The sequence below is a fragment of the Tiliqua scincoides genome, chromosome 2, assembly GCF_035046505.1.
Source record: "Tiliqua scincoides isolate rTilSci1 chromosome 2, rTilSci1.hap2, whole genome shotgun sequence".
Lineage (NCBI taxonomy): Eukaryota > Metazoa > Chordata > Lepidosauria > Squamata > Scincidae > Tiliqua > Tiliqua scincoides.
Window position 1 is genome coordinate 122,171,478 of NC_089822.1, and position 27,045 is coordinate 122,198,522.

General features: G+C 45.3%; 1 protein-coding gene across 4 annotated transcripts in view; it reads left to right on the forward strand.

Annotated features, from left to right (window-relative positions):
• Window positions 1-27,045, forward strand: part of HDAC7 (histone deacetylase 7) — a 207,080-nt gene that overhangs the window by 164,155 nt on the left and 15,880 nt on the right. For all 4 annotated transcript variants that reach the window (XM_066613846.1, XM_066613848.1, XM_066613845.1 and 1 more), the window contains 15 exons: window positions 4,756-4,862; window positions 5,985-6,107; window positions 6,987-7,096; window positions 9,198-9,320; window positions 10,243-10,426; window positions 11,694-11,902; window positions 12,477-12,671; window positions 13,926-14,154; window positions 15,568-15,701; window positions 18,699-18,819; window positions 19,391-19,440; window positions 21,501-21,608; window positions 24,203-24,258; window positions 25,976-26,063; window positions 26,250-26,369. In XM_066613846.1, coding sequence (XP_066469943.1) covers window positions 4,756-4,862; window positions 5,985-6,107; window positions 6,987-7,096; window positions 9,198-9,320; window positions 10,243-10,426; window positions 11,694-11,902; window positions 12,477-12,671; window positions 13,926-14,154; window positions 15,568-15,701; window positions 18,699-18,819; window positions 19,391-19,440; window positions 21,501-21,608; window positions 24,203-24,258; window positions 25,976-26,063; window positions 26,250-26,369 — 1,957 coding nt within the window. The remainder of the gene's footprint in view (window positions 1-4,755; window positions 4,863-5,984; window positions 6,108-6,986; window positions 7,097-9,197; window positions 9,321-10,242; window positions 10,427-11,693; window positions 11,903-12,476; window positions 12,672-13,925; window positions 14,155-15,567; window positions 15,702-18,698; window positions 18,820-19,390; window positions 19,441-21,500; window positions 21,609-24,202; window positions 24,259-25,975; window positions 26,064-26,249; window positions 26,370-27,045) is intronic.

The following is a 27,045-nucleotide window of genomic DNA, read 5'->3' on the forward strand; positions in this document are numbered from 1 at the left end:
AACAGCCCCACTGGATCAGGCCATAGACCCATCTAGTCCAGCTTCCTGTATCTCACAGGGGCCCAGCAAATGCCCCAGGGAGCATACCAGATAACAAGAGACCTCATCCTGGTGCCCACCCTTGCATCTGACATAGCCCATTTCTAAAATCAGGAGGTTGCACATACACATCATGGCTTGTAACCCATAATGGATTTTTCCCCCAGAAACTTGTCCAATCCCCTTCTAAAGGTGTCCAGGCCAGACGCCATCACCACATGCTGTGGCAAGGAGTTCCAAAGACCAACCACACGCTGAGTAAAGAAAAATTTCCTTTGTCTGTTCTAACTCCCAACACTCAATTTTAGTGGATGTCCCCTGGTTCTAGTGTTATGTGAGAGTGTAAAGAGCATCTCTCTGTCCATCCCCTGCATAATTTTGTATGTCTCAATCATGTCCCCCCTCAGGCACCTCTTTTCTAGGCTGAAGAGGCCCAATTGAGCTTGAACTTAATTGAATTTCTGGTTGCATTTCAGTATGTCTGATGATAGTTCTTCCAGGTCCGACACACAAATAGCGTACGAGAGAGCGAAATAGGCATTTTGCTATTGCACAAAAGCTCTTTTGGGTCATATCTATGCCACAGAATTAAACTAGTGTAATGGTAATTTCCCTTTCCCCAGGGTACACTGGTTGTGGTTTTGGAAGAAAGAGAAAGAGAGCTTGCTAAACTTGTACACCAGAGCCGGAGAATTCTCAACAGCTTCTTAAAATAAAATTCCCAGGATTCTGTGGGGGAAAGGCATGACCAACTGGCATAAGACCTTTGCACTTCGGTGTTATAGCCGTGCTGTTTGTCTCTATACTCTTTTACTTGTTTGTACCTCATTCTTTCCCCCAACAGTTCCTTCATGCATCATTCTTTCCCTTCTTCCTGGGTCTGTAACCTGTCCTCCCTCCCTCCCTCCCTCCCTCCCTCCCTCTCTCTCTCTCTCTCTCTCTCTCTCTCTCTCTGAGAGCTGCTGCGGTTTCCACTTTCTCCATCTGAGCACTTAGGCTTTTCAGTGCTTTGTGGAGTTCTGGGCAAGTTGTTCTTAAAACGGATTATGCATGCATGTGCCTGTAAGGTGATGCTTTTCTGATACTTCATAAATCTGAATGGTTAGAGTAGTTTTTAATGCACTTTGTTTTCCACCATTAATTTTGAATGAAGATGATTGGCAGAACAAGCCTAAATTGCCTGTGCGTGCAGTATGCTAATAAAACTGTTCCTGTTAACCGCTCTGGCATCTTGGCTTGTGCAGTGCAGTGTTCGGGCCCTTGGTACCCACAGGGCACTGAACTTGCCTGTACCATGCAGGTGAGCCAGCTATGCCTTTCGTTACACCCTTTCATAAGGTTAGCTGACCCAATTACAGCATCAGGGGTTGCATCATAAAAGGGGAGCTCGTCATATAGCCCAAAGACACTATGAGTAAATTTTCATTTCTCACCCTAGTCAGGTCGGTCTGTCGGAAAATAGCGCCTCTCTTCACAGCTCAGCTGAGGGGGAATAATAATACAAGGAGGAGCCTCCATCCGAGTGGATGGACTCCATAGCTGGAAGAAGCAGTAAGCGTACTGTATTTAATTTGTATCAACACTAATGTCACTTATTGATCCATGAATCCTGTCCACTTCCTTAGGTGAAATAAGCTGAAAAGTTTCTTGTCAGAAAAACCGGCAAGAGGTCTAGGAGCTACCACCATTACTGAGGAATTGGAGTCTGTGTTGTGTCATATACAGACTATTTTATCTACCAAGTGTTTAGCTAACTAATCATAGTGGACTGCTGAAGGTTCTGGTAGATCTTTTTGTGAGCCCAACCGTAGTCTGTCCCAAACCACTCAAAACAATTCTGTTGGATGATTCTGTTCTGCCTGTTGTGCAGGCACAACGGTGATAGAAAAGCAAGGTTTTTTGGCCCCCCGTCACTGCCACAGTGATATTACAAAATTCACCCACAAACTGCTGATGCAGCTATTGCAAAGCCAAGCGATGAAATAACATTGCCAAATCAGGAGGAGGGCCTTTTTTCCTGGAAGAATCTCCAGGAAGTGACAGCCAGAATCAGTCTTGGGCCTCTTACTTCTGTGCAGACTACTCGAGTTAAAAAGCCAGGGTGGGGTAATACCTTTATTAAAGCTAACCAGAATATCACAAAGTGGCAGGCTTTTGAATTCTGCACAGCTCTGTTTGACTGGATGTCAAGCAAAGTGAGTGGGAGAACCCAAAAAAGTTGGGCATGATGGAAAAACCCCAAACTCTGTCATTTGTCAGTCTTAAGATGGAATGCAGATGATTTTGTTCAGACTTAATTATATTAGGCTCTGTTAGTGGTAAGACAGATTTAGTTTGAGCCAGAGGAGGAGCTTGTTCCCTCATTAAAAAACAAAAATCTAGCAATTACTCAGATCAAGACAGGGGTCCTATAAGGCTGATTGACATAATGTATGTTAAGTGCTTTGAGCTCTTAGAAAAGCACTCCAGGAATACATGTGGGCTGATCCTATTAGCCTTGCTCGGAATTAAGCCCCAGTGGAGTTTAACAGGCTAACTCCTATGTTGACCATGCATAGGACTGTATTAATTAGACTGATCACCTGCACTGACTGAGAGAGCAGGCTCAGTCCTGACTTATGACCTAGACACTGAAGGAGGGAAATGTACCATCTGTCTTAAAGGAGGCAGTAGTTTGTTTCTTTAAAGCCAGGATCTCTCGGTTTATTTTAACTATTGACTAGTGCAGGGGTGTCAAACACGTTTCATACAGAGGGCCGAATAGCATTCCTGGCGCCTTCTGAGGGCTAGAAGTGATGTGATTAGGCAGGTAGTGATGTCATTAAACAGGTCTTAACCAAAAATAAGCACTTTTTCTCACTTAGGAACTCATTAGCTGCAAATGTCAGAAGAGAAAATACGCAAATCTTGATCATATTTCAAGATATGGGAGAGCCCAATTCTCACGTGGGCTGCCCTTTCAGCAGTAACTCCTTAGCACTGCTCAGCAGCTGAGAGCCTGAGGGCCGGATAAAAAGCTTCTGTGGGCCACATCTGGCACCCGGGCCTTAGGTTTGACACCCTTGGACTAGTGTCTAGTATTCTTGGGCATGGTGGTTGAATACATGGTTGCATGTCTAACTAGACTCAGCTGACATGTCGTCTCCCCCTTCTCCCAACAAAAGAGAAACAATTATTAACATATTCATTTTGTTTAAATACAGTCCAATCATGTGTGCTGCTATGTATTATATAAAGAAACGTTGAATAATTACAGAAATGAAATACAAGTAAGGTTTGAGTTGAGATGTCATCATTATGACGATGGCACCCTTCTCTGTTGCTTGTGCTCGACAGCTTTTAGAGGGTGGTAGACACTCTGAATCATTGTTTGGCAGCTGACTAGATGAGGCACCATGCTTGGTAGTTTTATAGAGCCAGAAATAGACTTAAAACTAGATCCTGATGGGGTCAAACTTTACCCAGGTTTATAGCTTGGGGTGCACCTGGACTTGGGCCTCCTTATGAAGGATCAAGTATCAGTGGAAATGTCAGATCTGGACACAGTAATCCATGCTGTGGTCACTTCTAGATTAGATTACTGTAACATGCTCTACAAGGTACTCCCTATAAAGATCACTCAGAAACCTCAGCTGATTCAAAGTGCAACTGATGGACTGTTAACTGGAGCAGCTTCCTAGGAAGCACCAATCACTTGTACTGTGTGGGGTACACTGGTTTCATGTATGCTTCCAGGATCAATTTATGATCCTTGTTTTAACCTTGAAAGCCCTAAGCAGTTGGGACCGTAGTATAAGGCTACTGTCTCCAGCATGTGCTTCCATGTATGATCCAGTTATGATCCCAGGTCCTACTTTGGATCATCAGAAATTTGACAGGTGTCCACAAGAAGCAGTGCCTTCTCAGTGGTGACTCCAGCCTTGGAAAGCCTTTCCTCTACAATCCAGACAAGCACCCACATTATACGCCTTTAGGCAACTTTCCTAAAGGTTGTCAGTGCTGGTAGACGCTGGGACTTTTTTGGACCCATTTCTACCTTGTGTGATCTCATTCTGTTGTTTTGGTAGCTGCTGGTTTGCCTTTGTTTTGATTGCTTATGATTATTTTGTTTGTAGAACCAATTACCTTTAGGAAACTGCTTTGATTCCTGTGGGGAAAGGGTTGTACAGAAGCTTTAAAAAAATGAATATTTGTTTTATCTATCTGCAGTGGGTGAATGTCCAGAACTTCCACCACTGCTAGGAACCATGGAGTTCCTCTTTCTACCTTCTGATTGAACAAGTGCATCTGAGATAGGAATTGGATGTCACACATTAGAATTTTGTCTGCACTTTCCAGGAATGCAGTCTATTAAATTAGCTCTTACGCTATTCATTCAGATATAATCAGGCCTCAGGCTCCATCACTAGGGCTATTAGTAATAGCATTGAATATTGATTAAGGTGATGGCAGACTGTGAAGGGAGGGGCCTTCTGTGCCTCACATGAAGTGATACTGTCTATTAAACCAGATGCTTTGTTGATAATAAGGGGTGCATAACTTCATTGTCTGATATGCCCTTCCATGACCCTTTGCCATTGTCCAGACAGCGAGTACGCAACTAAGTGGGATTTGAACTGGACTTTCCGGCTCACAGCTCATTCTCTTAACCACTATGCTATATTGGCCAAAGGACACAAATGGTAAACCTTTTTCTGCTGTCCTCCTTTCATGCAGGTCCTTGGAGCCAATGGAACCTGAAGCACCAGTACTCCCCAGTTTCTTCCCTTCCATCTCCAATAGTTCCAGAGACTCTCCAGAGCACTTCCCACTAAGGAAAACAGGTGAGGGGGACCAGTAGTATTGGAAAGCGTTATTCAGCAACTGACTGGGGATAAAACTGGCATGACCTTTCTGATCTGCAGAAATCAGCAGGTGAAGCTTTTCGTGGCATGGACATCATCACTGGCCTGCCTGTCTTGTGAAGGCTCAAGAACAGGTGTAGGTTGACAAATTGGCAACCCTACTAAAAACGGTTCCTTAGCACCAAAAGTGTGGCAGGGCTAAGAGTATGATCTTGGCCGCAACTCCCAGAATTTTGGACTGCAGAGCAACCTGCCTTTTCCCAAGTTGCACGTTCAGGTTCCTCCTCTTCATCTTTTGCATTCTGTTGGGGAATGGATAAGCAACCAGTAGCAGAGTTCTTACCTCTTCAGAGGAACACAGAATTCCCTTTAAGTGCCCTTGGGCATGGGAACAATTGGAGATGGTGATCGAAGAGATTATGGCTGAAACACTCTGGGGTGGGCTGGCTTTAACCCATTTCTGCCCAGCCCTCAGGTGTACACATTTGATCCCTGTTGCTTATATGCAACATTGGGCAAAATGACTTAATCTTGCAGAGTCTCCTTTTTTTCTAGAGTCCCAGTGGCCCACCAATGACCCACGTATTTTGAAAATACATACTTTGTATCTCTTCTGAGGCATATTTAATCTGGTATTAAGTGATCCTTAGTAGGCACTCTTGTTTAGGAAGCTGATATACACCTTGCCTTGAGGGATCAAGCTAAGGCCCACAAGTCCAGCATTCTTGCAAGACATCTTAGCAACCAATGGACACTAGGTGGTCCATTGGGAACTTGCTACTAATTTACTTCCTATTCTAGAATGCATAGGATTATCCCCTAATAGCATGTCCCCAAATAGCTTGTTGACCGCGCTTGAAAACCCAGTGCTGCATCAGATGGACCTTTGCTCAGACCAATATGACAGTTCTTATTTATTGCATGTATCACCTTCCTTCCATTATGGAACTCAAAGTGTGTGAGTGGGGGGGGGGGTGACTCTGGGAGTCTCACATGGAGGCACTAGCCAGATCCAGAGCTGCTTAGCTTCAGCAAGGTTGTTCCTTCCTGTGCCTTCAAACCACACTCTGGTACTTTATGTTCTTATCTGTATTGCTTCAGCATCTGAGCCTAACCTGAAGTTGCGCTATAAGGCCAAGAAGGCTGGTGACAGGCGTAAAAACCCTCTGACTCGCAAGGAAAGTGCACCCCCCTCCTTGAAGAGGCGCCCAACAGAAACTATTGGTAAGAAAATTTTTGTGGTGGGAGGTGTTCCATGCCAGTGGGTTCCTGAAAGCAACCACGACCCTCTCCTTCACCTGCACACATTGTCACTAGACTGGTGGGAAGGGGTAGCCAGGAAACAGTGTGGCATCCACCACATATGGAGGAATTGGCACCCATTTCTTAATTGCAGTAATGCTTCTGAGTACACTGATCCCAGAGTATGCAACCCTGCACTTGAGTGGCCTCGAGCAGTGTTGCGATCATGCCCAAAGAACCTGATTCCTGATATTCAGTGACATTTTGAAACTGCCAACCCAGCATCCAGTGCACTTATTTATTGTATCTAAACTCTATATCCATATAACTTTTCAATCATTTTTATGCGGACCTGTTAAGTTAAAAATTCAACTAGTGTATTGGTTGGGCAAATTTGCTTAAAGGGATGCTGAAATGTTTACATATGGCGAACTTCTTAAAAGCTCACTAATGATGTTATACATATTACAGAAAGTGTTCCCGAACTGGGTCAGGTTCATCCTTCCTCAGGGGGCCCAATAACGGAACCCCCACATACTCAGGGACATTACTGCACTGCACTATATGACAACATTGACCTGCTGGCTTAAACCCCAAATCATCAAAACAGTAGATAGAAAATATGTGTGTGCCATGAAACTGGATTAAGATGGGATGGGTCTGGTTGCACAGTGGAATGGCAACTACATGGTGAACCGACACCATGTAGTTGCATGGTGAATTGACAGAGGCATGCACTGACATACAGACCAGGCTTATGTATATGTCTAGGAGTCCTCCCATCACTGACAAAACTCCCACCATTTTCTTTTGCTTTGCTTGCCATATCCAAAGCCACCTGTTTCTTTTTGTTCCCTGCAGATTCATCTCCCAGCAGCAGCAGCACCCCAGTGTCAGGGTGCAGTTCGCCCAATGACAGCCTGGTGCCAGAGCATGGGGCTCTGCCACCTGTCCCAGGACTTGCACAAGAGGTATGGGCCCCATAGGACCATAGACAGGGAAGGCCATGTAACCTCTGTGCTTCAGTCCTGTGGGATCAGAAAGCCCACACTATCCATAGCAGCAGCCTGCTTGCAAAGAGCCATTCGCTCTAGGCAACCAGCTTTGGCAACTGTTTGTAAAGAAGAAGCACATTGGCTCTCAGTTAAGAGAGAAATAATATGTTTTTATTAAGACTGCCGTAACATTGGTTTTCTTTCTTTCTTTCTTTCTTTCTTTCTTTCTTTCTTTCTTTCTTTCTTTCTTTCTTCCCTCCCTCCCTCCCTCCCCCCCGAACGATTGATTGAACAAACGTTTACATGGGGCTTGAAGGAATCTCCTATCCAAAGAACGCATAAAACCCACAGTAATGCTACCTTCAGCTGAAGCATTAGGCCACGCACTGAGAGCCTCATTCAGCCTCTTTGAGAAGGGACTGATGATGCGGTGCTGTTGTCTAGGATAGGATGTTGTGCTCCTGGCTAAGGTTTTAGTGTGAGCTTAATTTTGTTCTGTCTATTACATTTTAGTTGTCTAGTTACACATGCTTCTTTTTTTTCTGAATCCATGCTACAATCCTCCATGTTCCTTCAGGCTAAAGCAAGATCATCCTCTCCATATAAAATCAAGTTCCAAAAGCTCCATCACTCTAGCATGGCCAAGACACCGACTCCAAGAATGGCTACCAGTCAAACTGGAGCCTGCTTGATTCTGTGACTTCCATTCAGTCTGTTAGATGAAGTCTGTGGATTGCAGTTTGGAATGTAGTTGAAAGCAGACTAAACCTACTCCTTGTCCTGGGTCCAGAGGTTACCAGAAACTGGGAGCCTTTAGCACAGTGGTGTTGCTTAGTCTATCCTGAGTGCCTGATATTCAGTTATGTGGAGAGGGGGAAAGTACAGCACTGCTCTTGGAGACAAAACCTGGCCTCTGGCCAGGCACCACTGAAAGATATCCCACAAGTGGGCTATGTTCACCTTGATGTACTGCACCTGTGATGATTTTTATAATACAGGGGTCCTTCTTTCACACCTGCTTCTGCCAATCACAATTATGGGCATTAGCTAGTTCTTGGGTTTAATCATTTTGTCATGCTCTAACAAGGTGGATGATGGGACTATGCGGATGGACTGGGCTCTTGATGGCTCCCATTGAGTTCTGTAAGACTAAGGCAACAGGCTGGAAATTGGGGCATAGTTGGGAAGAAATTGTTTTCCAGAAACTGGGATAGCCAGTACAAAGGCTTGTGATTAGCCTTCACCCCAGAGTACCTTCAGGCGCACACCATTATTTGCTGCCATTCATTTCTGTGGGGAGAAAAGGTTAAACACCCTGCTTGGGGATGTGTTGCAGTGGTGGTAATTTCTGCTTCCCTCTGCCAACCCGGAGTTCTACAGGCCTCTATTTACATGAATCCCACAAAGTGGTGTTGTCTTAGTCTCCCCACTCCCAGCCATTGCTTTCTTTGCCTCTACATTGATTGCTTTAATCCTGAAAGAATTGCTCAATTTCACCCACACCCTCCTACAAACATATAATTTTCCCAAATTTCATCATATTCACCCTGTAATTGTGGGCAATTTTGTAGGTTTTAAGTACATGGCAAAATGGCAGTTTCTTTTTTGTGTGTTTTTGGTGACCAAACTGGTGAAAAGCTGGAGTGGGGAGATTGAGGAAAATGCCTCATTCTACATTCAGGTCCAAGTTACATATGCAAATGCTAAATTGCACCATGTGTTGTCATCTTGGCAGAATTACTTCAAAGGGTGGAGCCAAGACATTCAGTTAGGATATGTATCCATGCAGGCCACACTTTCTAGTTTCGAGAAATCCTTTCTGCATCTGCTTGTGTGTCTGGCATAGAACCCTTGCATGCAGAGGATTTTGGGAAGTGTTCTAAGGCGCATTCAGTTCATGCAGAAAATGTGTCTGTCCGTGTACCCTGCATGAGCTGGTGATACAGAAGACTTACCAAAGTCCTCTGCGATATTCAGGGTTCCACAGCAGATGGGAAGAGTTTTGACAAACAAGTCAGTGTGGAAAGGGCTCCCTGAATTTCAGTGCCTACAATTGATGTTTTCCTCTTTGGTGCAGACCCCACTAGCTCAGCGCCTGAGAATGCAGGAGAGCTCACTGGCCCAGTTTGCTCTTCAGACCACTGGCTCCCTCCCGGCTCTCACCCTTGGGCTACCGGCCACCTCTGCGGCATCCACCAGGGTAGGTCTTAAGCAGCTTTGGCAAAGGGCAAGGGAACAATGCAAGGACTTGGTGTTTGAATGTCATGTTTCACTGTGGCGTCTAGGCTTACTGAGGGGCTGTAGGCTTATTGGTAGATTGCAGTGATTGGGCTTACTCAGGGTCATGGGGATGGGCTGTAACTCAGGGCAGACCACCTGTTTTGTATTCAGGTGGTTCCAGGATCAATTCTGACATCTTTAGGTAGAACAGGGAAAAACACTAGTCTGAAGCCCTGGAAAGCGTTTTCTAGTCAGTGTAGACAGCACTCAATCAGCTGGACCAAGGACTTGGCAGAAGGAACTTTGTATGTTTTGGCAAAAGGCTCGGGGTAGTTTTCTGTTGTTGTTTTTAATGTGACAGTTTGTTCCTGAAGCAGAACGAATCCTTTCCTATCTAGATTGACAGAAACAGCAACCACATTAGATAGTGAGAACTGCAATAGTTAATGAAATCTTAAGCTAGGAACAGACAATAGCTTAAATAGAATGGAATGGTTTGAGAGAGGCATCACTTCCCCTCTTGCATGTATATGTATAACACACACACACACACACGCCCCATTTGACCCATTGCCACCTCTGGTCAAACAAGTTTGAAGATGCTGCAAAAACTACAAGCTCTGCTTATTAAAGGCCAAAATGGGATGAGGGGTACATGCCACAAATGGCGATCTTTCCTTCAAATTGTCCTCAGGGCTCTGAAAAAAACAGACTCCACTTTGGGGGTGTGTGGGGTACCTGGAGAGTGTGTGTGCAAATTTCAAGGAAGAGTGGTTACCTTCTGCCCAACCATGATCGGAATCCTGATATTTTGAGTGTTAGTTTCCAGCTCACCCTTTTGAGAATTTTTGAGTCGGTTACTTCAAAGCCTTATTGACCCCCTCCAGTTTTTCTTTCTGCAGGGGGATGGAGAACACAGGACACTCCCAGGCTTGGCACACAAAGTGCCCGTCCTGACTGGCGCTCACGCACCCGTATTCCTGCCAACCAGCTTGGAACAACATGAGCCCGGGAGCCCCCTGTCTACTCGGCTTCAGCCAGTTATCATCCTGGAGCCCTCACTCACCCATGCTCCACTCGTGACGGGTGTGTATCCAACCCCTTGTGTTTGTGGAAAAAGAGCAGCGAAGAGGCTTGTTTAGCAAGATTTAGGACTCTGTTCACGTAGACAGAAGGGAACTCTGAGAAGAATTGGTTAAAATACCGAACTTGGATCCAGGAGAGCCAGGTTCAAATCCCCCTTTGATAAGAGAAGCAAAAAACTATGTCAAAAAAATGGCAGTTCCTGCCTGAGTAAAAACAAATGCAGTTGGTGACATTATTTCAACATAACCCAAGTAAGAGCTGCACGTTAAAAAACAAAAAAACAAAATGAGTGCTATACCCGATTCTGCAACTGGATATTGTCCACAATAGGCAAATCCTCATGAATTCGTTGAATTGAGGATTGTTACCTGATTGAAGAAATCTTGGTTAGTTTTATCGTTTGAGGGTTGATTGATTTAATTAGATTTCACATACACTTGTGAGTGAATAAAACCGTTCTGAAGATGGAAAACTTCCTTCCTTAGTTTTGAGGTAATACAGTCTTCACAGCTGGTGTCATGTTAGAAGTGACATTCCCTCCTGTGTAATGGAAAAGTTGAAAGGCCTCTACTGGGATGGCACATATAACCTTCCTTATTTATACTGATTTGTACTTAAAAATAAATTCAGCTTTTTTGACACTGTGCTGTCCTATTGATAAGGGGACCTTTTTAATGCATTGAAAGAAATTTAACTGGTTAATCTAAGCCATGAATCCACTAAATGTTTAATTTGCACAGGTTTTTGCCCTGGAATAAGGGTGTCTAGCAACTGCTTTTTTGTTTGGATAATAATAAATAAATAAATGTTGACCTTGTCTTCATGTTTTCCACTCCTTCCAGAAGTTGTTAGCAGTTTTGGAGGTGATGTTTAATTTTTTTTTTTCCTGTTTAACTCCCTAGCTTTTCATCCTCACAATGGGGGCTTCCAAAAATAAAAGATACAGAAATTGTAACTGTAGTTTTTTGAAGGGAGGGGAATTGGATCAAGCCAGACACAGTCCTTGAATAGTGGACCAGAAGTTTGAAAACTTGGGTGTTTTCAATCCCTTTCTTATATTTTGTCCATTTATAGTCTGCATTAGCTAGGATGTACATCTGGTTTAAAAAGTTTCTTTCTTCTGATGCATTCGCAGCATTTCACAAGTGACACGTTCCAGATTAAAAGGCATTTTTGGCATTACTTGTGAACATGCACTTCAGCTTCTTCAGTTTCCCCAACAGCTTCCCTGTTCTTGCCTTCACCCTTCTGCCTTCTCCCTTTGCAGTTCCAGGGCTGGGCACGGTCCCCTTCCACTTCAGTCAGCCGTTGCTTCCCCCAGAGCGACTGTCGATGCCTGGGCCCCACAAGCCCTTGGGACGGACCCGCTCGGAGCCCCTGCCCTCCAGCCCCAGGGCTGTGCAGCAACAATTGGCCTACCAACAGCACCATGCCCTCTTCCTTGAGCGGCTTAAGCAGCAGACTCAACTGGGCAAGGTGAGCTTTTGTGGGGGCCTCCTCCAGGTGTTGGGGAGCATAGTCACTTGTATGCCCCAGGGCAATACTCCTGAGTGTGCGGTTGCAGTAATGTGGAGTTGTGGGGTGGGTAAGGAGCAATATGGTGTTCTGGCTGGAGTACCAGACCATACCTGGGTAGACCCAGGCTGAAATACCCACCTAACCCTAAGCCTCCCTGGTGGCTCCAGCTCAGTGGCCACCCCACAGGACCACCGTGAAACAACGTAGGATCATGAATGCCACCCTGGGCTCGCTGGGAAAAGGGTGGAATAAAAATGTAATCGGTAAATAAGCAACAAAGCTAAATAACAGATAGCAGCAACAAATCAACTGTGCTTTTCCTAGAGGCAAGCTGCTGAAGAAATTTCCCCAGACATTTATTTGCAAGGAATACTTTTTGGGGCCAAGACTTGCAGACACAGAATAAACTTTTGCACGATACGAAATGCTTTGCAGTTCACTGCAGTTTGCGTAATCTGTGAAGGTTCCTACATTTGACTTCTGTTGAGTGCAATCTGACATCATCTCATTTCCCCACACTGTTCTCCCATAGCGTATGACCAAGTCCAGCGAGAAGCCTCGGCTGCAACAGATTCCCTCTTCAGAAGACATGGAGGCCGAAGCAGGAGGAGATCACAATGACCTGTCTCAGAGCCAGGTGGAGCCTTCCCCGGTAGGGGGCAGCACCAAAGAGGCAGAAGGGAGTTCCAGGCTGGGTCAGCCTCAAGAAGAGCATGTCCTTCCACAGGTATTGGGGTGGGGGGAAGATGCTGCCTTAGCTATAAAAAAAATGTTAGGTATATTCTGAGTGTTGTGCAAAAATCAAAATGCAACACAGGTTTACAATATAAACAGTAAATACTCGGTAACCATGCACTCCATTCCCGCAAATTCTCTTATCCGCACTAACAAAAGTGTGACGTGCATCGCACCATTTGCTGCCTATTCTTGGATATCCGTGGTGGCTATTCTGAAGCTATCGGCTGCTGGCATTCCTGGCTATTCCTTTCCCTAACCTCATTGATCCCATATAATCAATGATTTGCTATCTGTTGTATCCCCTGGGTTTTCCAGGAACCTACCCCAACAGATAGATCTGAATTGACTGTATAAACAAATTCCACCATCCGTATTATCTGTTCCCTGGAGTTCTTCTATCCTGATATCTGAGGTCTGGAAGCCTTCCATCACCCCTATGAGACAATCTCATAACTCAGTCGTAGTTCCATCTGTCCATCACCTTTAGTGACCTCTTCCTCGTTCCAGACTGTGTGGCAACCATCAAGGACTCCAACTGCTTGGGAGCTGCTAACACTGCAGGGCTGTCACTTTTTGATGTGGAGAGTTCAGCCTTCTTAGACTTGGCTAGTCTGTGCAGACTAGCCATATCCTCGAATGGAAAATCCCTGCTCAGCTGTGAAGCTCAGTGGGTGTCCTTGGGCCAGTCACTATCTTAGTCTGCTCCTACCCCAGAGAACGGTGATGAGGATAAAATGGAGTGGAGCGGGAGTATAGAGAATACACTATTCTGATAGTCTTGGGAGAGTGGTGGAATTAAAATGTAATGAAATCAACAAAATATGCAGGGGAGATATTCAGATCTTTTTAATTTGCCTCACAAGTTTCTGTGGCAACCTGGCTGTGTTCTGAGGCTTTCTGGTTTTCTCCTTCCCCCCCCCCATGCTTCTGGGCACCAAAAGGGGTGAATGACTGTGCCACAGAGATGCACTAGAGGGCAGCAACGACCAAAGTGCAGACTTGGTGCGGCATGGGGGGGTGGCGGTGAGAATGCTAGGGAGAGAGTATCCCCCAACAGAACTTTGAGGCACGAGGGATGCAAGGGAGGGCACCAGGATGCAGGTCTCTTGTTGTCTTGTGTGCTTCCTGAGATACAGGAAGCTGAACTAGATGGGCCTTTGGCCTGATCCAGCGGGGCTCTTCTTATGTTCTTATAAGGGGGGTTCTCTGTTTGATGTGGTGTCCTTCGTCACTCTGCCAACAGGTGCAGTACCTCTGGGAGCAGCAACAACGCTTGCAGCAGCAGCTCCTCCGGAGACAGCTTCCTGCTGACCCACCGCTTATCTCAGCAGCCCGAGGAAGCCATCGACCACTCACTAGGGCCCAGTCATCACCTGCTGCGGCACCAGCATCCCTACCAACACAGGACTCGTCTTCCAAGGCAATCCCTTCACCGGTGCAGGAGCAATCCTCCAAGCCCTGCTTTACCACAGGTAGCATCCTGGGATTCTCCCTGAGTTCCTCCATCCCCCGTGTGACAAACCTTTGGGGTACAGCCAGCCGCAGCAGCCCCATGCAGAGTTTTTCTACCTCTGTAATGTTCCGTGTCACCCATACTGCACATTTATTTCCTGTGCAATATTTTCAGGACGGGCTGACAAAAGTCCACCCAGGAGTACTGTTTTCATTAGTTACTACAGGTTGAGACTAATTATTCACATGGGCTCCTTTCCAAGCACTCATGTGGATGGCCAAAAAAATGCACTTTAGCAAATCCATTTAAAAAACAAAGTTTCTTCGTTCTGGTGATTTAAAAACAGCCTTGCTGACCAATGTGATGTAAGATAAGAGTCATTAAGAAGACAATCCATCAATCAGTCCTCCTCCAAGATCTTACAAAGAGCTGAGAGCTTACACTCAGCCCCTTCCTTCACCAATGCAAAGGGATCACCTTTCTTTCACTGCTCAGGGGGAAGGGAGGGGTCCACTGGAGAGAGAAGGATTGATGGATTGTCAGCCAGCTGCCTTCTCTCTCTCTCTCTCTCATTAAGGAGGTTATTGTTAAAGGACTGTTCAGTTTATTAAACTGATTTTAAAGGGATGCATTTTTCCCCTTCTCCAGTGATCAGCACATTCCTTCTCATTTGCAATGGCCATTCATGTTGAGTCAAATCCGTGTATAAAAAATCCGTTTATAAATAGGCTGGACCTGTATGTGATTTTTATTGTCACACATTATTTCAAGTTCTCAGCAGTCATCCTGCATCAATCTGTTTGGCTATAGGTGTGTGCCCCAAGGTGCATGACCACTGCTAAGGTGGATGACCGGGTGGATGGTACAGGGCTTCTTAATCTGGGAGGCTCTGAAAAATACAAGTAAAGACCCTGGGATGAAAGAGAATGGAAATCTGGCTGTTTGTCGATGCTAGTGTGAGGAGCTCCAATTTTTCATGGGGTAGGCTAAGGTGGTTTCCTGTGATGTGTATGGCCTCAGCTAATCTATACCTACAGCTAATTCAAGCTTGATTTTAAAAGTGGAGGCATAGTATGCTAGACTGTACTACTCCAGGCTGCAGGTGGGTGAGCCATGTGTGCTCCCCCACATTATTGAATGCTCCCCCACATTAGAGAAAAATAAACTTCCTGTTCACAGGGAAACTACCACATCAAGGGAAGGTTAGTCTAAAACTCTTCTCCCTAGATTTTCAACTTCTGGATGGGTTTTTTTTTTTTTTTTTAAGATGAACAAACATTCAGATATGCTGTTCTTCAAATGATATCTGAAGAAGTACAGTCCTGGAAGGGCTGTACCACATTCTTCTACTTCTGTACATTTGTATGGGTGCTCGCCAAGCCCAGAGAAAACCAGAAGCTTATTAGAGTCCCTCCTTGTCCTTCGGTTGCAGGAATTGTGTACGACTCTGTCATGCTGAAACACCAGTGCTCGTGTGGGGACAACAGCAATCATCCTGAACACGCAGGCCGTATCCAGAGCATCTGGTCTCGTCTGCAAGAACGTGGCCTACGCAGCCAGTGTGAGGTAGGGGGCAGTGCAATCCAAGAACAATAATAGCAGTTTTTTTTTCACAGGCTGTTTTTCTGCATGGCACAAAAAATCATGAGCAGGTTTTTGCATCACTTGCATGGTTTTTGCATCACTTGCATGGGAGAGGGGGAGTTTTGTAACAAAAAAACCCAGTTTATGTGTTATGAATGTATTTACCTAGCTTTTCATAATTTATTCTGCTTTCTTGATTGTGATTTTCAGTTTAAATGTTTCAGGCTTTGTTGTTGAATGTTCAGTAAAGCAACAAAGGAGGTCTTGGAATTGTTGAAAGTAGGCAATCTTCCACAACCCATGAGAGCTAGAAACTTGGGTTGTTTAAACTTAAAGCATATAACTTGCGTAAGCAAATTTTTTTTTTTTTACCTCAGTATCTTTAGTTTCTGTACAGCTATTAATCTATGATCTTGGCATGAAGGAGTAGCCCCCATTTTCTGTGTAGAAAATGTAGAGCAGCAGTTTTTGAACTGTGGTTTGGGAACCACTACTACCGGTGCTTAGTGCACTTTTGGTTACAGAAGATCACAATAGAAGCAATAGAGGAATATACTGAATAGCTGAAGGGAAGGCTTTGTTAAAAGTTGCTACTGCAGGCTGAAGAAGCAACCCGCTTTTCAGTTTGAAATGCAAGCCTAAAAGCAACTTGCCTCTTCTGCTATCCTAGTGACTGTAGTGAAACCTTGATTGTGTGCTTGGCTCTTCCAGTGACTTCTTCATATGACTTTGTTAGATTATCATCTCAGCAGACAAAAGCTACAGTCAAATTTCAGTTTGGAAGCCTTTCAACCATTCGTTCATACAGCAGTTGTAGGGATGAAAATGTGTTGGGCTACGAAGAAGCAGCAAACCGGAACAGTGACCCACAGATTAGCAAAGGGCATTTGTGTACTACTGATTATTGGTTCTGTGCCAGTTTAACTTGGGTTCCCAGCTTTTTACTGGCTATTGTAGCTGTGCTGATAACTGTACCTTGATATGCAGACATGTGCAGGTGATAATGCAGATCACCATGCTAAGAACTTCACCAGTTCAGTACATCAGGGTGCTGTTTAAGCACAGGAGTAGAGCATATTGTTTCTCCTGATCAGTTGGCTATCCTCTAGTTTATCTGCCATGGCTTTCTGCAAAGAATCCTGGACATTGTGATTTGCTAAGTTTATGAGAATTATTTGATTAAGATCCCTACTGTTTCCCACCCTTGTCATCCTTTCACAGAATTCCCATTTTGCCTAGGGAGAACTGCCCGTTGTCAAAGCTATTTAAGCCTATGTTAAAAATATCCCTTCCTTTTTTAATTGATAAGGTTGTATTGGTTTTAAACTTACAGAGTTTGACTGACAATTGAGCTACAACATATAGAAATCCATATCCCATCCTGAATTAGTGTACACACTTTCTAACCCCCAGTGACTCATTGAAAGAGAGGGAAGCCCTGTGCAAACATTCAGAAATGCATACAGAAATGTATGGCCAACATTCCCAAGTCATGGTGAGGATCTCAGTGCATTTAGAGGGGTGATCTGGATTAACTGCTCCCCCCCCCACACACACACACATTTAAGGAAACTAGACTGAATTCAATGTGAGGAGAGGCATCAGAACATGCACATGTTGTGATAAAGTACATCTTTTATCACATGGGGCCAGGCTGGGTGAAAATGTAGCATCTGAGCCAACTCAGATGAGCATATAAGAACCTCTCTTTTGGAGGAAACCTACCCGATAAGATAGATGGATGGCCCACTCTTCACATAGGCATTTGTGGTACAGTACGGCCCCATGTGTCCTAACAGCGCTTACATTTTTTCACATCCATGCCAGCTCCTTGCCCTCTCCTCCCTGTCATGTGGATGGCAGCCAGTGACTAAGGATGCTGTTTAAAACGCTGCATTTTTCCACAATTAAACATTTGTTCCCCAGTGTGCACATAAAATTGTTGAGTGTCACAGAACAGCCTTGTTAATTTAAAGGTTGTTGACTCATTGCGCAACTCACATTCCCTTGCCCTGTAAATCCTGCACTGTAGTCAACACCACATTTTATGAAGACACCCCTTTTGCAGATGCTGGGCAGATGTGCATTTCATTTCACCAAAGTATTTACACATCTTGAGAAATTTATGAACAGTCATTTCTTTTCAAACAATTAGATCTTCATATAGATCATATGTACGTGTGTACACACACATACCCTTTTCTTTGCTACCCCCTTCCTTAAGTTCTGGTCACTGCAAGGCAAAGCCCAACATCTTTTCTGTAATTTGCTCCCGAAGATTTGCCAGGTGCTGTGGACTCTTGCCCTTCCCAGGTGGGGGAGTAGACAGGGAGATGTGGCTGCCTAGCAACTGTGGTACATGCTTCCGAATCAAACAAAGCTGGTTGTTGGGTGTGTTCTGTGGTTGCTGGGCAACGGCACTGTGCTTTCTCCATGCTCCAGGCATGGGAAAGATGGCCAGCTGGGTTTGGTAGTAGGTGAAGTGGAGAGAGAGAGAGAAGAAGAGTAGAAATACACAAGGACCAGTGTTGGGAGGGAGGTGGAGACAGAGAGTTTTGGTGCTACTCTTGTGCAGTTCCTGATTCAGAAGAGCTTCTGCAGGAGAATTCCCCAGTAGACTGTGTGCTATGAGCCATATTGGTTTCTGTCCCACTCTGCCACTCTAACGGCACCAAAAATTTGCAACCTGCAGTGGCTTCCTTGCAATAGGGCCACCTCTGTGGAATCGGAACGAGTGTGAGGAGAGCCATGAGTCCTAGAGCAAGCTACAGAATGGTCCTAAAGCAAGACCAGGATACTGGTGTTGAACTCCAAGCATTAAAGGTGCTCCTGTCGCCATGGGTATAAAGTCCTCTATCACATTCTGCTTCTTAAAATAGTCCCAGAGGTCTCATCATAGCTTCTCCTACAATATTGAGGACAAGGGTGATTCCATGGTTTGGCTCTCTCTGACTCCTGTGGACTCTGTCTCTTTGCCAGTGTCTCCGGGGACGCAAGGCCACTTTGGAGGAGCTGCAGTCAGTTCACACTGAACGCCATGTGCTGCTGTATGGCACCAACCCCCTCAGCCGCCTGAAATTGGACAATGGGAAACTAGCAGGTAGGCAGCTGTTCACCATTGTCCCATTGTCTCCACTGTCCAAGACTGGGAGGAACTGGAGAGGAAAATGTCTCTGTTGGCAGAGACATTTCTGCCTGTACCCTAATGGGGGGAAGGGGGAATATTCTCCACCCCATCAATCACTCAGAGATCTACTCCACTGATAATTGCCTTCCGTAGGCCCAATGCTAGCAGGTGGACAGATGTTTGGCTCTCAATCTTTTTGTTACAAGAGGACAAGTAGGGGGAAAAACTGTTATTTTGGAAGGAGGCACCTCACAAAACGCCCTCTGGGTGCTGTGCCCACCAAAAGGGAATAAACTGGATTTAAACCAATTTGACTATCGCAACTTTCCTCAAGGAACCCTGGGAATTGTACTTTTTGATTCTGAGAGTTATCTGTCACCGTAAATCCCATGACTTCCTCAAAGGATTATAATACCTAGGGTTCCTGGAGATAAGCTTCCACAGTTCAAATGCTTTGCATTTCATAACATAGCTGTACACATAATGTGACCCTCCTGTAAGTTCAGCCATGCCTTTTGCTCATTTTCTCCTCCCTCTCTTGCAGGAATCCTGTCCCAACGGATGTTTGTCATGCTGCCCTGTGGTGGAGTTGGGGTAAGCACTTTCTTGTGGAAGGCAGGCTTGTTCCTGTCAAAGATGCCCACAAAAGCAGCCAGGGGCCCTTCATTCTGAACTCACCTACTGTACTGGGATAGCAGGGAGAAAAATCCAATTAAAACTCGCAGGGAAATAGTTGGAAGGTTTGGGTCGCAGAGAGAATTGCAGCCTTGTCAGTCTCTCAGTGATCTAGCGATGCCTCACCAGGGTGGTCAGTGGTCTAAACTGGATCCAGGGAGCTGAACCATTGCAGGCAAGTGTAGAAATACCTGCAAATTCCATCCCAACAGGAATTGTCACTGGATTATGTGCTTTTCAGCTCAGGTAGAATTGGCTCTAGACCAGAAGTGGGCTGGAACAATCTGTGAGAAGGCAGAGCATCCTCCAAAAAGATGCAAAACCCCATGCTGGGCTTGGCTATATGCAGAGTAGCCCAGTGTTTTGCAATCAGTTTTATTTCCTTGTTTATACTGCAACATATTGGAGGCCTCGGTGCATGTTTGATGAGACCTGGCAGTCCTCCTTGACTCGGTTTCAGAGCCAGCAGTATTGATTCAGGAATCCTTCCCAAAGTGTTGGTATAAAAACGAATCTGGTTCAACCCAAATGTTTCTAGGTCAGAGCCAAATGATTTGGTCATTGCAGAGGCCAGTCTCCAAAGTGGCATTTCCCTCCTTTGATGCATTCCCTTTCCCAGATTTCCAAGGCTGACTTCCCACTGAAGTGGGGCACCTGTGCCGCCCCAGTTTGCAGATGGGGACTCATGTGATAGCATGATTGGGCCTAGGAAAAAATGTAATCCCACCCCCAATGCAGAAAGCTAGCCTGTCAAGGAGAAGGGTTCTAGCCTAGTTGTCTGCCTTACATTTTTTCCTTGATGTCCCTTACCTCAAGGTGATCTGTGAGGTCATCCATCATGTCACTGCAGTAACTCTGGGGCTAAGAACCATTTCGGAGCTTTCTCCAGTTTTGGAGAGGCTACCAGGTTGAATTTGGAGACATGTTCAGGATGGAAATAGGTTTAGGTTGGGGGATCTCCCCACTCCCTCCTCCTCTCTGTCTCTTGTGTCCCTCCCAACTGGGCTCTCTGCCATGTTCACTTTCGTTCATCACCTTCCTGCGTGCCTTTCTCTCTCTCTTTCTCTCTTTTTTTTTCTCGCTCTCTTTTCCAGGATTCTGCCTCCCAGCCCATCCCTGTCCTCCTTCTCTTCACCTCTTTCTCTCTCTCTCCCTCTTGCTCTCTCTACCTTCATCCCTTTTTTTTCTTTCCTTGCCCTTACTGATGGGCTTTGGCGCCTCTCTTCCCCTTCCCCTGCACCCGGAGAGAAAAGAGGGAGAGCGAGCGAGCGAGCGCGCCTGGAGCAGTAAGGCAGAAGGGGGGCTCTGCTCACACATGGAGTTGATCAGAAGAGAATCTCTGAGGTTTTCCGGCTCTTACTTTGCCGATGACGTGATCCTGATCAAACCAAGATGTTTGTTTTTGAAAAATCAAATAGAATCAAGAAGGTAAAAAGAATGGGTTCTTCCTGTCCCCACTTATTCCCAGCCCCTGTTGCCTAGAGGGGGGACATAACAGGCGAGTTGCATAAAGCACTGCTGTGACATGGGGTTGGTGTTTCTTCTATAAAGCCCCACAAAACCTGGACTGTTGTGCAGGGGGGCAATGCTGCCTTCTGGCCATATTGTCATTGTTTGATTAATTAGCACTTGTTGCATGCAGAGTGCTGTGTGATTCTCCCTCACAACAATGCAGTGAGGGTAGATTTTTAAATTTCCATTTAACAAATGGAGAAGGCATCTGAAGGATAAGTTGCCCAAAGCCTTCCCATGAACCCCACACTGTGTTCTGGGTTGAATTCAGGTCCAAGACTCATGCTCTGTCCATTGCCCTTTCCACTGGCACTGTAGCCTTCTAAGCCCTTCCTTTGCTTGTGTGTGCGTGCAAACACACGCTGCCGTGTTTTGGGATATTGGTTACTGTGCATATAAAGTTGGCAGTAGGAGCCCCTTTGAAATGCAGTGCTGGTTAACCTTGGCTTGTCGTCTCCTGTGTCCAGGTTGACAGTGACACCATATGGAACGAGCTGCATTCCAGCAATGCTGCACGTTGGGCCGCTGGCAGTGTCACTGAACTGGCTTTCAAAGTGGCCAGTAGGCAACTCAAGGTAAGAGGTGATAGTGTAAGGCAGGGTTGTTCCATCATTTCAGGGGTGGGGGGCAAGCAAGTAATATGCAGTACCTGTTGCAAAACTTGGATTTCTGAGAACCTTGGGACAAAAAACGCATGATCGTGGCAAACACCATGTTCCCAAGGATGTGTTTGCTGAGATAATGAAAATATTGGGGGTGTTTGAATGCCTGCTTTGAATGCCTGGGAGGGAGATAAAATGGGATATAAATTTGTAAATAAAATAAATAGGGGGCATGAGCAAGCAGTGGTGATGGGAGGAGGGTGCTTAACTTTATCCCACACATATATCTATGAATTCCTCCCTGCAAATGCCCCCCCCCCCCCGCAAACTTGCTAATTTTTCTCCTAGCCAGGTTTACTTCTAGTTCAGGATCCTAGTTGGGGATAACAATTTTTTTTTTTAATAAGGCTGTATATTTCTTAGGGAAAGTCAGCAGATGGGGAAGAGGGTTATGAGCCTGCTCCCATTCACCAGTTCTCCTATGAAGCGCCTGCCCCCTCACACTGGCCGTTTTGTAACACATAGTTTAATTCAGCTTAACCGTTCCATTTAGCAAAAAAAAGTTTCTAGCCCTCATGGAAATGTTAAGGGAGTTTCTGTGTAAGGTTATAGTAAACAGCCTGTGGACATCCATTGCTATCTATTGCTTTACCTTGTAGTCTAGAGCCTCTTTTTGCAATTCATACCCTTATATCAACACTGTTTGCTTTGTAGATATTGGAGGTTCATTGTAAGGTTGTCCCCTTCAGGTATATGTAGTGGAAAACAGATCTGTCTGCTTACTGGTGACAGAGGGAAAAATGAAAAATGTCAGAGGTGGCTCTTCATGGGTTGCATGAAGTCACATGCATGGGAGTGTGCCTGTTCGGGCCATGTGTGATTGCATAGAGATGTGCATGAAGAGCAAGTGCGGAGAGTGGAATGTGACACAGATTGCACATTATGCCTGTGAAACTTGTCAGAGTGGGCAGGAGATAATTCTCGCAGATATATAGACTGACTGTATCTGTCTTGCATGCTTCCAGTCCATATTGTGACAGTGGTAGTGTGTCATGCCACTGCTGAAAGGACAGGGGGCCAGATGGGGTTCAGCATCCTTAGTTTTTGTGACAGCCACCTGCGCTACTGTTTTTAGGCTACAAGAGGGCAGAGCTTAGCTAAAATTGATGGGAGTCAGGATGGAACTTGTGGCTTTTCTTAAGGGTATAACTCCCCTCCTTCTCATAATTTGAGCACTATTATGTGTCTTTCTTTTCCCTATATTTTCTCCTAGTCACGTGTTTTCAAATTATTTAATATACCTGAATTTTGAATGACACATGCAAAACTGAGCAGCTGTATAGAAAAAGATATGATTCACATCACTGATCCTGACGAGCATGGTTAGAATTCCCTAGAGCTGAGTTTAGATTTGTTTTGAAAACAGCATGTTCAGGTCTGAAGACAAGGAGGAATGTTTTAGTAGATTTGCAGTGAAACAGCCTGGCCTGTTAAGTAGTTCTAGGAGGTTCCCATGCAAATTGTGTCCTCTAGAGAAGTCAGACCCCCAGTTGCAAGGGGCAGGGCTTTTTCAGTTGGGATTGTAAGGTTTTAGCATCAGCTGCAGAAGAGATTCCTCTTTGTCAGGAAAGCCCATGTATTTCCATACCTTTGGCAGCTGAATTGTGGCGTGAGTTTAACTAGGACTGCACAAATATTCACCTGTTTTGATTTTCAGGTTGTATAAATCGCTCAGCTGGATGTGTCCTTAACCTCCCCCCGCCCCAAAAAAGCAACCTCTTAATGGCCACATATTCCAGATCTGTTTACAACTGTTCATTTTCCTTCTCTCCTCCATGGAGGGATACCAACCAATCAGAGAACATGTAGTAGACATGTAGTAATGGTGGCAATGGTGTCAAAGTGCTGTGTAGCCAGATCGGGTGACGACATCACTGAGAAGAAATTCAGCCAGCTGAGAGTGAGAGTAATACAGTACATGCAGATTGATTGCCCTTACTTTGCAGAACAAACAATCCACCCTCTTTCAGAGCAATCCCAAAAACATTTGTGGAAGGGGAGGCATTTTGGCACTACTGAAAAAGTCTGTGCTGTTTCAGCTCAGAAGCTACTTCTGATCCTCACTGGGGCTGTGCATCTCTTAGTATCAGATTGTTTTTATGTGACTTTGCTATTTGTTCTGTAGCTATATAGTTTAGTAGCGGGGACAGCAAGATTTGACTGGTTTTCCTCTGGGTTTTTCTTTAAATTGATCTTGTGAGCTGCCTTATATTGTAAGAGAAGTAAGCAGAGCAGAAGCAGCTTTTATGTTACTTAACAAAGGACAAAGTATGATGGGGGGATTTTAAAAAATGGTATATGGGAGAATCCAGTTCCTCAGCTTAACTATCATATGTTGAGCTCAAAAACCATTAATGCATGTTGTTGACTAATCCACTGTCAAATATGTGTATCATTCTGTCTTTAGAGCTTTTTAAATAGCTATGAAGCCTTTAGTTTGTTATCAGTAATGTTGCCATGCTGTCCATTACACTGTTCACCCAGTGGGTATCTCTTTCACCTTGCAGAATGGCTTTGCTGTCGTACGGCCACCAGGACACCACGCGGATCCCTCAACAGCCATGTAAGGGCAACCCCTCTCCTTCCTGGGTCACAGTGCAACTCTCTGATGGTGATGTGCCCCTGGAAGCTCATCGCATTCATGCTTCTAGTCTGTTTCCCTGTCCCGTTGCAGGAACAGCTTGAGATGCTGATCTGGATCTATAAAGTGTACAGCTTGAGCATTGTATATCTTAAATTCACACCATGTGTTGCCAAGTTCTCCTCTACTGCAAGACTCCAAAACCATTTGGGGGGGGGGGGAACAATCAGCTCAAATAGAGAGGGAAGGAAAGGCTTGCAGGGACAGTGATGAACTGCTTCACTTGCTCCTTGGCTAAGGTGGAGGATGAGAAGTGGCTGCTGTCTTTGCGTCCACTGCTCTGTCCTTACCCTGGCCAGCAGCTTTTTGGACAATAACTGGGTCTCAATTACTGTGAGAGCCGCTGCCCTCAAGAAAGCCATGTGGAACAACTGCTAGACAGGATGACAACAGGGCAGTATGTCCCTCTCCTTTCCACCTTGTACCAAGCTGTCAGGATGTGATAAAATTCTTAGTAGGCAGTACATCTATCAAAATGGTACAAAATAAAAAGACTTTGGAAATATTATGCAGCAAAGGATTTAGCATTGGTTCTGGTCTGCATGCGCTTCAGATCATTATTCAACATGTGTTTGATCTCGGCTTAATGTGTGAATTGAAACACATGAAAAAGCATTGCCTCTGAGATGATGTGAAGGATCTGATTAGTCATGGATTGCTCATTCACACTTGTAACTCACCCTTTGTTGGCTGCAGTGAGGAGGTGATGTACAGTATGAACAGATGCTTTTCTAAGGCCCCACCAGAACTTCCCCAAATGCAAAGTGATCACAGAATTTTGAGCTTGGCAAGTTACACAGGCCTACAAAATTGAGGGTCAGAAAAGTTTTTCCCAAACTTTATGATGGTTTGATATGAATTTGGGGTGCCGATTCCAAAAATGGCATCCGTTTTGCATCTAGTTTTGAAGTTATAGTATAGCCTCATTTGTGAATGGTTCAAGCAGCCATGGTGTAGGCTTCCTTATGAGGAAGCTGCTTGAACCATTCACTAAAGAAGCTATGCCGTGTCTCCAAAACTAGACGTGATAGGGCAAAACGGATGCCATTTTTGGAATCACACCAATTCCTGGGTATATTTGGGATGCTAACGTTTAAGGATGCAAAATGTGTGTTGGCCTGTGTTACCGGTAGTAGCAGTTCTCTCATTGCATCTATGCATACCTCTGCTGAGTCCAAGTGAGGTATAGCAATAGAACAGCCGAAATGCAATCCATGCATTTTACTACCTGAGATCTAGTCCTATATGTTTGTATAGGACTTGAGGAATGGCTCCCTTGTGTACATATTATGTCTTTGCGCAAGGGAAGGAAGACGGTGATCTTGCGGATGCAGTGGTACACAAGGGCAGCTTAGTAGTAGAGCATGTGTTTTGCATGTTGCGGGACCCTGATTCAAAGCATCAATACCTTCAGGTAGGACTAGGAAAGATCCCTGCCCAAACCCTGAGGGGGCTGCAGCCAGCCAATGTAGGGAAGGTTGATTAATGACCTGACTAGAGCAAAGGCAGCTTTCTGTGCTACTGTGGAGGACTTTAATGTCCTGTGTGAATGTGTTTGGGGGTGGGGGAATGGTTGAGGTACCTCTGAGTGCATCCGGTTCTAGATACTGACCAACTTCCTTTCTTCCCTCCTTGGTAGGGGCTTCTGTTTCTTCAACTCAGTGGCAATTGCAGCCAGGCAGCTCCAGCAGAAAGGAAAAATCAACAAAATTCTCATTGTAGACTGGGTGAGTCCTTTCCCCCACCTGATTCTTGAAGGTGGCTTCCCATCCTTGAAGGTGGTATCCTTACAGAGGTGTAGAGTATGCATATTGAGGTTGAGGGGACCAGACAAATCTGGGTGGCCAAGGTCTTCACACCTTCTAATAGGCCTCAATCATTTCCTCAGCCTTACCGTTGTCCTCTGTTCTCAGGACGTTCACCATGGCAATGGAACACAGCAGGTGTTCTACAGGGATCCGAATGTTCTCTATGTTTCCTTGCATCGCCATGACGATGGCAACTTCTTCCCTGGAAGCGGAGCGGCCAGTGAGGTAAAGCTTTCGTTCAATGAGTCTCTGGTTTCCCCTAGAGGAGGTTGCAGGAAGAACGGGCAAGAGACAGAAGGTGCATCCACCTGGAAAAGGATGCAAGTAGCATCACTTTGCAGCCACAATGGAGTACAAGCTTGCCTGAGGAGACCTGGGTTTAAACCCCAGTTTAGCCATGCATACACACACTTGAGTCGCTGTGTCAGTAGGCCTCAGGCTGGCTACTGGCTCTGCCAGTGGTTTGTGTTCTTATGGCCACAAAAGGGACTGATGGTGCAAATCATGAACAACTGCCTCTGTTTACAGGAGAAGGAAGGCATGCATCCATTGGATAATTCAGATGAAAGGGGAAGCCAAAGAAGTGGCTTATTTAGCTCAAATTAATCTGCCCAAGTCAGAACACTCCCCTCTGTTGGTCCTCACTGCCTCATAAGAATTGGTAGGGCACAATGCTGCAGTACTGGAACTTCTGTGTAGTCCTTCTACACAGTGCTTAAGGGCAGTGGAACCTGGACTTAGTGTCCCCATACTCCTTAGGCTTCCTAAAACACAGTCTGGAAGCCTCTTCCTATTCCACCTGCCCTCACCTTGCCTTTTTTTTTTTTTTTTTTTACCTACTGCCCCCTTATCTTTAACCAGGTTGCCTCTGATCTTTAGGTCCTCTACTTGTTAAGGTTTC